Below are 12006 nucleotides of genomic sequence, written 5' to 3' on the forward strand. Positions count from 1 at the left end.
ACAGCCTCCATCCTCGCGAGTGACAGAGTCAGACAGTGTCCTGTTTACTGATGGTGATTATGTATAATTATGTAATTTAGCGCGAAAAACTTAACTCACTTTCCAGGATGTTTGGTGGGTCAGGATCTCAATCACTACACATTATAACAGCATCCATATGATTATAAACTGTCCGCGGGTTTGGATTAACAGGGGGAACACCTGGGGAAACACCGACGTCATCAACATGACCGTCACGCCTCTTTAGGAGCCGCAGCGCCAGCTTTCTTTGTGAATTACACACGTGAAGGCGGAGATGCTTCGCTCTGTGTGAATCACCATCGGCGGAGAATTGCAGAACCACCGCTCCGGAGATAATGCGGAGACGCTGTGTAAAAACGGCTAGTCTCATCTCGCTCTTTCCCTCCTGTCTACTGGCAATTGCACATGCTCTAAAAAAAAAACAGAATGACAGAGATATCCTCTGGTATTACATCCCTCCTGTAAATGCATCTGGTGCTGCAACCATATCCTATTGAATGTAGCTCTACTTATTCCATTGTTTCATAAAAGCTTGAGACAGATCTTGCTGAATAAACTCAGATAAAGCATCTTGAATGGACATAGATTTCGCCGCAGTTGGAATAAATGTAGTACCTTCCTGCAGTTAGGGAAAACATCTCCCCATCTATTAAGACAGAGAGAAGACTAGAGTGATTCCCATTTGGGGTCATGTAAAGATATTTTCATGTTAAACTTATTGGATACAAGCGTTACCCATGAGCTGTATTTGAAATATCTGATGAAACATAAAAATTAACAATTTATTCTACATAAAATCACTGACTCAACAATCCACAATATTACAACCGTGCTCCTCTAAGTATTACTCAAGCAGCAGATTTAACACCAAATTATCACCCAAGATAGTTCTTTTATTGACCATCGTTACCAGGAATGGACATGCTTCCTTCTACTTAACTAAACCCCAAGAACATCATCTTGAAATTGATGGCAAACAACTTAAGCTGTGACATGAATAAGAGACATTTGACAAATTACACTCCAAGAACCCTTCAGATAATAAGCACAAAAAGCAACTTTCCACCAGAACCAACACACTTGATTCAAATAAGAACAAACTAATTGCTAATTAACTTAAAAAGAAAATAATCAAATCATACATTGTAGATGACCCAAAAGGAAACACAAGATCCAGTAGAAATACACAAACATTTTAGTATATCAATAATGCACTGCAGAACATAATGAGCAGAATGTTTAAATCGATACTGAAATGAAGGAAGCTACAATTATGAACTGAAGATATCTGCTCCATGCAGCATCTGCAGCAAAGTGACAGCACAGAGTAGCAGCAGTCACATTTTACTTAACCTGTGACAGGAGTAAGGAAATGTTCAGCAGTAACTTAATACAGCTGCCTACAGATAGTGAGCTTCTTATATTGTAAAGAGCAGTGAAATAGAAAACACTGCTATCAAAAGCTTTTTAGTCGATGGAAACATTTGCATTCGTCTAATTTGTTATTTCCAGACTTGCTGAAAAAATGAAGGTAGTTAGCCCTGGCACACATCTCCACTGTGTGACTACAGTCTAGAAGCTGAACAGTTGCTAACAGTAGGTTTTTTGGCTGCCATATAATGTTAGCTGAATGTCTAGAAATCAAATAGCAGACTTTTAGCTGCATAATGTTGTTACCTACCCACAGCATGTCCAGTATTAAGAACTTCAGTTGGCAAATAAAACAAAGGTCACATTTAGCTCAATGGTCATTTATAGCTATTGTTAGCTACTGCAGCTATCTGTGACACAACTAACAGTGTTTGAAATTTCTTCACCTACATCGCACTACAAAACCTGGCATTCTGCTACGTAAATCATAACTTGCAATGGGGGTATTTGTTCACCAGACTTCATTAGCAAGTTTTGTCTTTACTTTTTTTTGGGTGTTGTTCATTTATTATCTGCCCTGGCTTTTTCTCTTCACAGACATGGTTCCCCCCACATTTTAAGCTTTTCTGACATGCATGAGTACGGACAGGGAACTGGAATTAGAGTTAAACAATGGCTTACTGTCAGACCATTCAAGCTTGGGAAAACACTGCAGTCTTCGGAGACGACATTAATATTTGCAACAAAAGGAAGCCATTTATCAAACACTTCTTTCTGGATACTAATTTTGAAGTTATTGGCTACACAACTCCATCTAACATACTACATGTTGACAGAAAGAGCATTTCCTCTTCAGAGAAATACCTGCCAGATTGAAGGTTTGGTTCACAGGTTGTGGTGGTTGCAAAAACCCAACCAAACTGCGACCGTGTGATGAAGGTTTGGCTTGTGAGACACTGTTGTGCTGCCACAGCCACATTGTGTTGGGAATGGTGATATACACGATTCAAAATTAGATCAGGATATTGGGCTATGGGTGCATGTATGCATATGCATAAATATGCAATAAAAGTCAAATGAAATGTGTCGCATTATTCGCAAAAAAACCCCTGAAAATCCAGATATCTCACAGAATACACAAAAAATCAGGTGAAAAATGAAATATTGGAATATCTCTAACTTATTTTGAGTAATGTGTGTGACACACTAAAAGGCAACCTGTTCAGTGTTTTAGGTATGACGATGTCTTGGAAAAGTAAGTGACCTACATCCAGGACCTGGGCAAATAAGGTGATGCATGACCAGCAGCCATATTGGAGTTCTTCAGCTTTTAAGAAACAAAGACTGTTTCCATGAAATACATTGCAACTTGTACAGAAAAAGTCAGCACTTCCCCTCCACTCCATGGAGCATTGTAGCTTCTTTTAGCAAATGTTTAACTTTAATGACACACCTTCAATTACATTATGCCTGCTCTCAACAACCTCCTTTTGAGCCATGGAAGGTGAGCTCTGTCCAGCTCAAAAGTTTGCATTAACCAATTGTATGTTTCGTACCCACCGGCAAATGGCAGACAAACACCAAAACACTTGCAACTAGCCAGTAAACACCAACGCATTTGGCTGCTCAACAGACAGACTCTTACATCAGGAGCTGCTGACGATTACGACGACGACTACTGTGTTTGTGTGTATGAGTGTAGTTATTTTCAGTTCACTATACTCAGAACTCACCAGAAAGTGCTGTTGGTTATTTTCCTCCATTCTCTCCTTGTTCCTGTAATCTCTCAACATTTATCAAGGAAATTTGTAAACCAAATGACAGCATTTTTTCGCTCAAGTCTTCGCATCAGTTCCTGTCGACCGGGGCCAATTTGCATTTAACTGGTTCTTCATTGAGTTTGTATGCAATCAACCTCTAAAACTGGCCTCCCATTCTGCCTGAACATACAGTGATGACTCCCAACCCTGCATGATTCTAACTAGCATTCAAATCCCCATGACTCACTAGCATAGCTGACATTGTAATTACCATCTATTCACTTAAGTGGAAATGTCTCAATTTATTATTTTTGTGTTATTTTGCAGCCACTCTGGTCTTGTCCACACCCGTGTGTATGTTTCCCAGTATACTGCAGCCAACAGTACCTGTCTGGTCCTCTCCCGCAGGTCTTTATCTTCATAATGGGGATGGTTGGTGAGAACTCTGCCTGTGCACAGCTTGATGCCAGCCAGCAGCTGCATGCTGCCTGCAAATACAGCCTGCTTAGGGGTCTTTGTGCTGTGAACAAACATAGAGGGAGAGAAGAGAGGACACATCATTCAGTGCTATAAATATATAGATAATTTATACCATAAAAAAAGCTTTTGATGAACTACAGAGTGTTATAAAGCTTTGTGGGTGAGTGCTAAAGAGAGGAGAGAAAATGGGTAAAAGGCACAACAGAAAAATGTTCTGTTGTTTGAAGGATATGAAAAAGTTTGGAGGGTATTCACAGGTGCACCCAGTTATCAATAAGAGTTTGATTGGTTTTTGTTTTGGTTATTTTCTAGCGTTGTCATTCAGTTCACATGCTTTAGCTTTTTGCATTTGCTGCAATAATGGGGACTTATTGATGGCATTTGATGGCAACATCTCTTTCAAGGATTTGGCTTCAAGGACAGCAGCTACCTGCATCAAGACCAGATACAAAAACATTCTTTGTACAGACAAATTAAATCGCATATAGATAGATAAAGATGTGCAGTTACTGTGGTACAGAAATATCTGCACATTGACAAGTCCAACACACACACACACACACACACACACACACACACACACCCCTTACCTGTAATGATGACCTAGGGGTCATCTTTAATCTAAACTCATGCCTACTGACAAGCTGAATGCTTGAGTTAAGAATACACGACACTTTGACACTCAGGTTACATTGTCACCACAAAACCAAACGTGAGATATTGAGATAGACCGGGGTCACATAGCTAGCAGTACAATCAAACATCGACTGTGTGTGAAGACTGATGGGAAAATGAAGGATTTAGTACAAAAACAAATAACTGATTGATATCTATATGTCAACATCCAAATAGTAAGAAAAATGTCAGATTGGACCAGAAACCCATTTGTCTGACAGCCTATTATTTCAAAAATGGGGTTAATTGGGGAAAATTCCCAATTCTGTGAATATCCCCAATAAAAACAAGGCTAAAGGCATTTTTTTTTTTCAAAACTGTTGTTTTTTGTAATGAGTACTTTTCAAACAGAAAGATGATATAAAGTGCCGAAAAAGCTGTGGCACCACAAATGAAGGCATCAACGGTCGTGTTGTGCCAAACAGATGTCACGGTATAACTCATAACAATTGAGTACCTGTGGATTATTTAAGTGTCTCATAACTCTGTATTATATGACAAAGGATATAAAATAAGAAAGACAATTTGACCAAGATGATATCGGACAAGTAGCCTCAATTGCTCTCCGCATAGTCAGAGTGGGATTTTCAGTCTAGGTCAAATGTTTGCATACACTTATAAAGAACATGTACAGTGTATCATTGATTTTTACAGCTCTCATTTTTCTGTGATGAATTGAATGGAACGCATATGGCTTTGTCAAGAAATGCATCCATGAAGCTTAAAATTTAAATTTATCATTGGTCCTCTGGAAATGTGACCAAACCTGCTAGCTCAAAAACATACATTGAGTAAGTAAGTAAGTTAGAACATGGTCTGCAGTATGCTTAAACAACATGTGAGGTTTTTGAACATGTCAGAAACCCTTAGTATGTAACATGATAATAATAATAATAATAATCAAATGCAATAATGAACACTGTTTACAGGGTAAAATTGCAGTGTGCAAATGCTGCAACAATAACATAACAAACAATGGCAGTGTTCCTTCTTATTTGTATCAGGCAGACTAGACGTGGCCACAAAGTCTTGTTGACCATTACTGCTTGTTATTAAGGTTTTCTTTAGGCAATGATTAATATGTTTTATACAGCTAATTGCTGTACTTCATTAGTTTCTTAGTGCAGGTATAGGTTGAGTTAAGCGCACAATAAAAACAGTTTCTCCAGCTGCTTCCAGGTCATTGAATAGCTTCCTCCTTTGAAGTAATGCCACGTGTACTTGACGATTTATTTTTTAAAATTTTAATGCCATTTTGAAACGTTGTACTTATTAGACTTCTGTGGAACAAGTGTGTAGGCGTCCTCTTCTTAGCCAGAAATGTAATCAGAGAATGCACAGCTTAAGGCCCCTCAGCTGTGGCCTCAACATGTAGCCATGATGGTTGCTGAATGGATGAAAGGCTCAAATTCCTCCTTTTGTAGCAGTCCAAAAGGATAAACATTTCAATTCTTAGAAGCAATTCAGCACTGCAGAGTTTTGCAGTTACACTAGGTGTGGTCACAAGCAATCCACATTCTTAAATCATTCTACCCACAGAGATAATGCTTTTTTGACATAAATAATCCAGCATCACATCCAGCTAACTCTACAGAAATAGTTTGAATCGTTAAGCTTAAATTCAAACCTCATCAGGAAGACAAACATTCAAACTCCAATTAGAAGTACCAGAGCACACACATGCACACACTGTAGCGTCATTATAGATATGAATGCCTCGGTTTACAGTCCAGTTACACAGCAATACCAGACATAGATTGCTTTACATATTTATTGTCTGCTCTGTGTGTAAAGTATGTATATGAGGCACAATAATGACTAGCTTGATGTGTGAAATAAAAATATACGCTTGAGTGGATGTGCATATGGGCGTATGCTGGATCGGCTTATGAATGTGTGTATTCATACATGCTCTTGGGTAGATGTGTGGTTTGATTTCTTGGCCTCCTGACCTGCAGCAGAAGTCCATTTCTGCTCGTCTTCTCTCTCTGAGAGTATGTGAATTTAATCGCTCACAGCATCCCGGGAAATAGCTCCCCTTCAAGTTGATTTACATTTAATTTCACGTTTATATTCTCATATGTAAATGCCAGAAGGCACTGGCATGCACCCCACTGACATCATAAAAATTAAATAATGACATTAATTTTAGTTATCTGGGGCAGCTGCAGGAGACTCACTATGGTGACTTTTCCGTTTGTGTATTGGTCAGTGTTTACAGGTTCAGGCAACGTGTTTCTAAGCACTTGTTGCTCAACTTCAGACAGCACTGTTTAGAAAGAAAACAATATGAGAGCGAGAGCTGACTGAAACAGAGAGAGGGGCCACAGGGACTGGGCAAATAAGGCGATGCATGACAGGCAGCCATATTGGAGTTCTTCAGCTTTTAAGAAACAAAGACTGTTTCCATGAAATACATTGCAACTTGTACAGAAAAAGTCAGCACTTCCGCTCCACTCCATGGAGCATTGTAGCTTCTTTTAGCAAATGTTTAAGTTTAATGACACACCTTCAATTACATTATGCCTGCTCTCAACAACCTCCTTTTGAGCCATGGAAGGTGAGCTCTGTCCAGCTCAAAAGTTTGCATTAACCAATTGTATGTTTCGTGCCCATTGGCAAATGGCAGACAGCCAAATTTTGCAACTAGCCAGTAAACACCAAAGCATTTGGCTGCTCAACAGACAGACACTTACATCAGGAGCTGCTGACGACTACAACAAGCTAAAAAGAGAGTGAACATTGGACCTATGTGCAGTTGTCTGAGACATTACTCCTTACTAACATAATCACCTAAACGTCTTTCTCAGATTATATGACATGATGTGGTTGCAGCCTTATTTCGCAAAATGCCCCCCAAAAATCATATAAAGCTGTTATAAATGCTGTGAATTACAGTGGCTTTCCTGCTTCCATATGTCAAAAATGTCTGCAATCAAAAAAAGGGTGACAGTAACATGACAGAAGCATGCCAAATAAAATGTATAAAACTGTTTTAACATGACCAATATGTTCTGGTAAAAATGCAAAAGGCAAGACTTAATAGTGACATGATTATATGATTTTCTCTCATTAATACATTGTTTTGAGGTCAGATGTCGATGTTAAACATAGTCAAAGTTCCAAACTTGAGGTGAGCATATGTTTAAGGGCTCTCTGAAAGCCTAGGTTTCAGTTTGTTCTGAATGCAGTTGACTGCAGCCCTGTGATGAACCTGCAAAGTTACTAGTGGCAGTGCTCATTGCATATCTATAGTTGTTCTTTAAACACAGATATCATACATGAAATTCTAGATAATCATACATGATGGATATAGTTCATTTAACAACTAGTCAGAGTTGAGTTTTTGGTCATATAAAAAAGGAATATTCACTCTTCAAAAGCATGTTACATTTCAAGCCAACGACCCAAACAAAAAATATGACCCTCAAAATGAACCTGATATGTCCTATTTTGAAGAATCTTAATGACACACAAAACACAGGGAAAACATCTCATCAATCTATATAAGAGAATGTGAACCAATCGGCCAGTTCATACTCACCGTTCAACACTTCTGACTGCCTGCACTCTGATGTTGCTGTGGATATTTGTGATAACAACTGCAAAGGCTCTGCAAAGAGTCATGCCAGCGTTTGCCTTCAGAACGATTAACTTATCACCTGCAGTCACATAAGGACCAAATCTACTTCATGCCCTCTTCACAACTTGTTTTCACACAGACACACAAGTAAATCATATTTAACATAAAGCTCTGCCATGGTCCAGCTGCACACAGGTGTTTAACTCATTTTGTCTTATTAGGTATTTTTTCATGAAATGTACTATGTTGGTATCTGAAATCTTTCTGAATTCACTTTTACAGACTGCTGAAGACTAAGGAGAAGAGAACTAATATAAAAAGATATCATCTAAGCTGCTTTGTAGAATTAATTAAGCACAAGGTTTTCTAAATGATGCGGCGATCAAATATATCCATCGAAAGCCACACGACTTTGGTCAAGTTGACAGTATTTAACATACAGAATGAACAGCCTTGAGGGACAAATATGACATCAATGTATACTTACTCTCATAGTAATTGGTGTTTGGTAACCTCACCCAACTTCCTGAGATAAGGGCCCTCCAAACCAAGAACAATGACTATAACAATAACTATTATGATAACAATGTGAGCGTCAACAAAGATGAACAACAATGTTCTTTTGACAGTTGAGCCAAGCACGTACTGCATGCTTCAGCTGTGTCAACAGCTTAGGAAAATGGATATAGATAATCGAATACTGTGAATACTGGGATGAAAGGATGGATCCATATTCGTTAATTTCTTAAAGAATAATGCATGCATCTTGATGAAAAACAGCTGTATCTTGTGTCTATGAGTATAAAATGGGACTTTTGGGCCTTGGCAGAGGTATGTGCTCTACTAAATACAGTTCTGGTTTTATGTCTGATTTGCAGCCTCATATTATGTAACATAAGCACTTAATGAGTTGTGACATGATGCCTTATAAATTCAGATGGATTTTGATTTCTATCTTTCAGCAAATCACTCTGAAAGTAATCCCAACACAATATTTTGTTAATGTTGTTGTCGATAAAGATCACTGTAGTATGGACTGGACATCATCCAGTTAATACACAACGATGCTTAAACTCATCTATATATAGTTCTCTTTTGTAGTAATAGATGATAGTGGGCCAGGATCAGGGTAAAAACTGGGACGGGGAGGCAGGTCAACCACGTCAGTGTAAAACAGAAAAACAGTCTTCAAAATCGAAAGAAAGGGCAGGGATTGCATTAAGTGCAGTCCTTAAGACAGTCCCTGCCTACGAGATCTTCCAACCACCCAGCCAAACCAAATACCACCACAGGCAAGGCAATCAGCCAAAGGAGAGATGGAAGAGAGCTGAGAGCCGAGCTAACCCAGCTTGGACCGAAGAGAGCACAACAGACGAAAACACAAGTATTTGTTGGTCTATCATCAACAGATGGAGAGAATCGATTTGAAAGGAATTAGAATTCATCCTAAATTGAGGTCTTTCTGGACAGGTAAGTAATATCTTTATTATTTCTGAGTTACAATGGCATATTTCTACATCAACATGACATTGGTATAGGACAAAGTGGATGTGATGGCAGTGATGTCCACCAATATACCAATGAAAATTAATATGTGGCTAATAACTTCACATTTTGTGTTGTCTTTGCTCTTTCTTATGACTAATGATGCCATAACTTTACAATAAAATGTTGATAACTTCAGCCTTTTCAACAAATGTATGTTAGAGTTTAGATGAGCTTAGTTAAGCTTACATAGCCACAAAAAGATGCATTACCACATCACCATGCATCCTGCAGCTCCAGCAGCTAAAAGAAGTGCTAAAATGTCAAGCACTGGGGCTCATAATTCCTTTGTCCACAGGGGTCTTCAAAATCAAAAAGAAATGATAGTTTCTTGGACCTATTTTAAGTGGTAGTTAACTCCAGTTAAATGTTGTTGAGTGGAAGAGATGATGAGGTCTAATACTGAGACTGAGAAAGTGATTGGAAGTGTTCTTATGAACATGTCAAGCAATACACTTTTACTGAAGTCCGACTTCTGATTGAGAGACATGTACTTCAATCAAGGACAATCTCTCTCTCTGAACTACCTCTGGATCGGTTAGAATGTACAGACAGACAGAAAGAGACACACACACACACACACACACACACACACAATGCTGGTAGACAATTTAAAACATGACAAGAAGACAATTAAGAGAGTGAGAGAGCGAGTCAGAGACAGCACGAGCAGAGGATGTAAAAACCAGCAAGGATACAGTTTCATGGAGCAAGTTGAAAATTGTACTTTACTGGAGGACTGACTTGTGAATAGTGACACATGCTTCCTAAGAACGAATGATGCAATGTGTTTTAATTACACAGACAGATGGGGACAATATGACAGACCTACAAAACAACACTAGGAGGGAGAGGGAGTGATGAGCCCTATTTGCACAAGACTAGATTTATCTAGGGACCTCATATGAGTTAGGAGCTTAACCTTTACCCAGGCAGGATAAAAAATTGAGGATGCCCCCACCATAAAAATGACAGCAATGGTCTTTTGAACCAACAAACCCAAAAACTGCTTGGAGACCAGCTAAAATGCTTTAGCTACTGTTGTAGCAGTAGTCAACATCCCCTTGTTGGAGTGGCAAAACATTCGTCAGCATGGCTGCATTGAGTAAAAGGACCAGGGAAACCAGGGGTGTAAACACACAATCTTGAGGTAGTTTGATTCATACCAGTGGTGTGTGGACATTGGCATGTGACCAGGAATCTAGTCTCCTAACTTTCATATGTACCTGTTGAATATTTCTGTAAAGTGTCAATCACACAAAACTTTTCCCATTTTTCTTTTGGCCAGAGGCTGTGTCGGTTTTATTTTGGTGACTTCCATCTTTGGTAAGATCACATGGACAGCCTCTATACAGTACCCACACTAGCTCCTGCAAGTCAGTAGCCCCATTCACACTGCCCTTTGAGTGTGGGGATCCTGCGCCAACTCTCCGCCTCCATCTCTGTGTGAAAGTCTCAGAAGCGGCGAGGGGTGAAATTTCGCTCCGGCGCTGATACACCTCCGGAGGTAGTATGAGAGGCACAGTATTGGTGAACCGAACCTGTGTGAACGGCGTCGCGTACCAAGGGCGTGTAGGTCTAACAGTCGGATAACTACACAGGTCCTTCACTAAACTAAATAATGACACATTTTCCAACAAAGCAACGTTACATGAACAAACAAGAGTTACGTAGTAACTGTAACTGTCTTTGGCAACTTATACGTGGAGAAGTGTCTATCCTCCGGCCTGTCCTACCGACTCCTCGTCACATTTATGCCCGTAAAACTGCGTCTGTCAACGGCAAAAAACTTTTACTCACCAAGTGTTTGTGTTGAAAAACAATCACTATGACGGTCAGCCCTCCCGACTCCCGACTAAGACTTCAGTGAACTTTCCCCCAGAAAACAGTCTCCCCCCTCCCCGCGAGTGAGAGAGCCAGACAGCTTCCAGTTTATTGATGGCGATTATTTAATTATGTAATTTGGAGTGAAAAACTTAACTTTGTCACTTTCCAGGATGTTTGATGTGTCAGGATCTCAATCAAAACACATTCTAACAGAAACCATATGATTATAAACAGTCAGCCGGTTAGATTGTCAGGAGGACACTGTGGGAAAAAAACACAAAGGCGTCACCATCATGATGCATACCATCACGCCTCTTTAGGAGCCACTGTGCCGGCTCTCTGTGTGAATTATACTGCAGTTCATCTTTACGGTGGAGATGCTTGGCTCTGTGTGAACAACCAACAGCCGAGAATTGGCAAATAATAATGCAGCGTTCCTGCTTGAAAAGGGCTATTAAGGAAGTCAGCGTTAGCTAGTTGGCTAAATAGTGAACTGAAAAGGGTGATGCTAAGTCTGTTTAGCCAACAGTCATTTCAGTTAAGTGAGCTTGCCATACAGTTGTTTTACTGCGCTGTTTACACAAACAGACAAAAACAGACACAAACAAACATCGATCCACATTATCATGTATAACATTCACTTGACTTTTCATAGGGCTGTATGTCTACTACGGGGACTGATCGGAAGTTAATCTGGGCCACAATGACAAAACTCAGACAGCAGGGATGTGTTAGAAAAAAGGA

General features: G+C 39.5%; 1 protein-coding gene across 3 annotated transcripts in view; it reads right to left on the bottom strand.

Moving 5' to 3' along the window:
• The window catches only part of dpy19l3 (dpy-19 like C-mannosyltransferase 3), an 81259-nt gene that overhangs the window by 16268 nt on the left and 52985 nt on the right, over positions 1-12006 (bottom strand). For all 3 annotated transcript variants that reach the window (XM_030413179.1, XM_030413180.1, XM_030413178.1), the window contains exon 17: positions 3540-3672. In XM_030413179.1, coding sequence (XP_030269039.1) covers positions 3540-3672 — 133 coding nt within the window. The remainder of the gene's footprint in view (positions 1-3539; positions 3673-12006) is intronic.

Source organism: Sparus aurata, chromosome 4 (genome assembly GCF_900880675.1).
Source record: "Sparus aurata chromosome 4, fSpaAur1.1, whole genome shotgun sequence".
Lineage (NCBI taxonomy): Eukaryota > Metazoa > Chordata > Actinopteri > Spariformes > Sparidae > Sparus > Sparus aurata.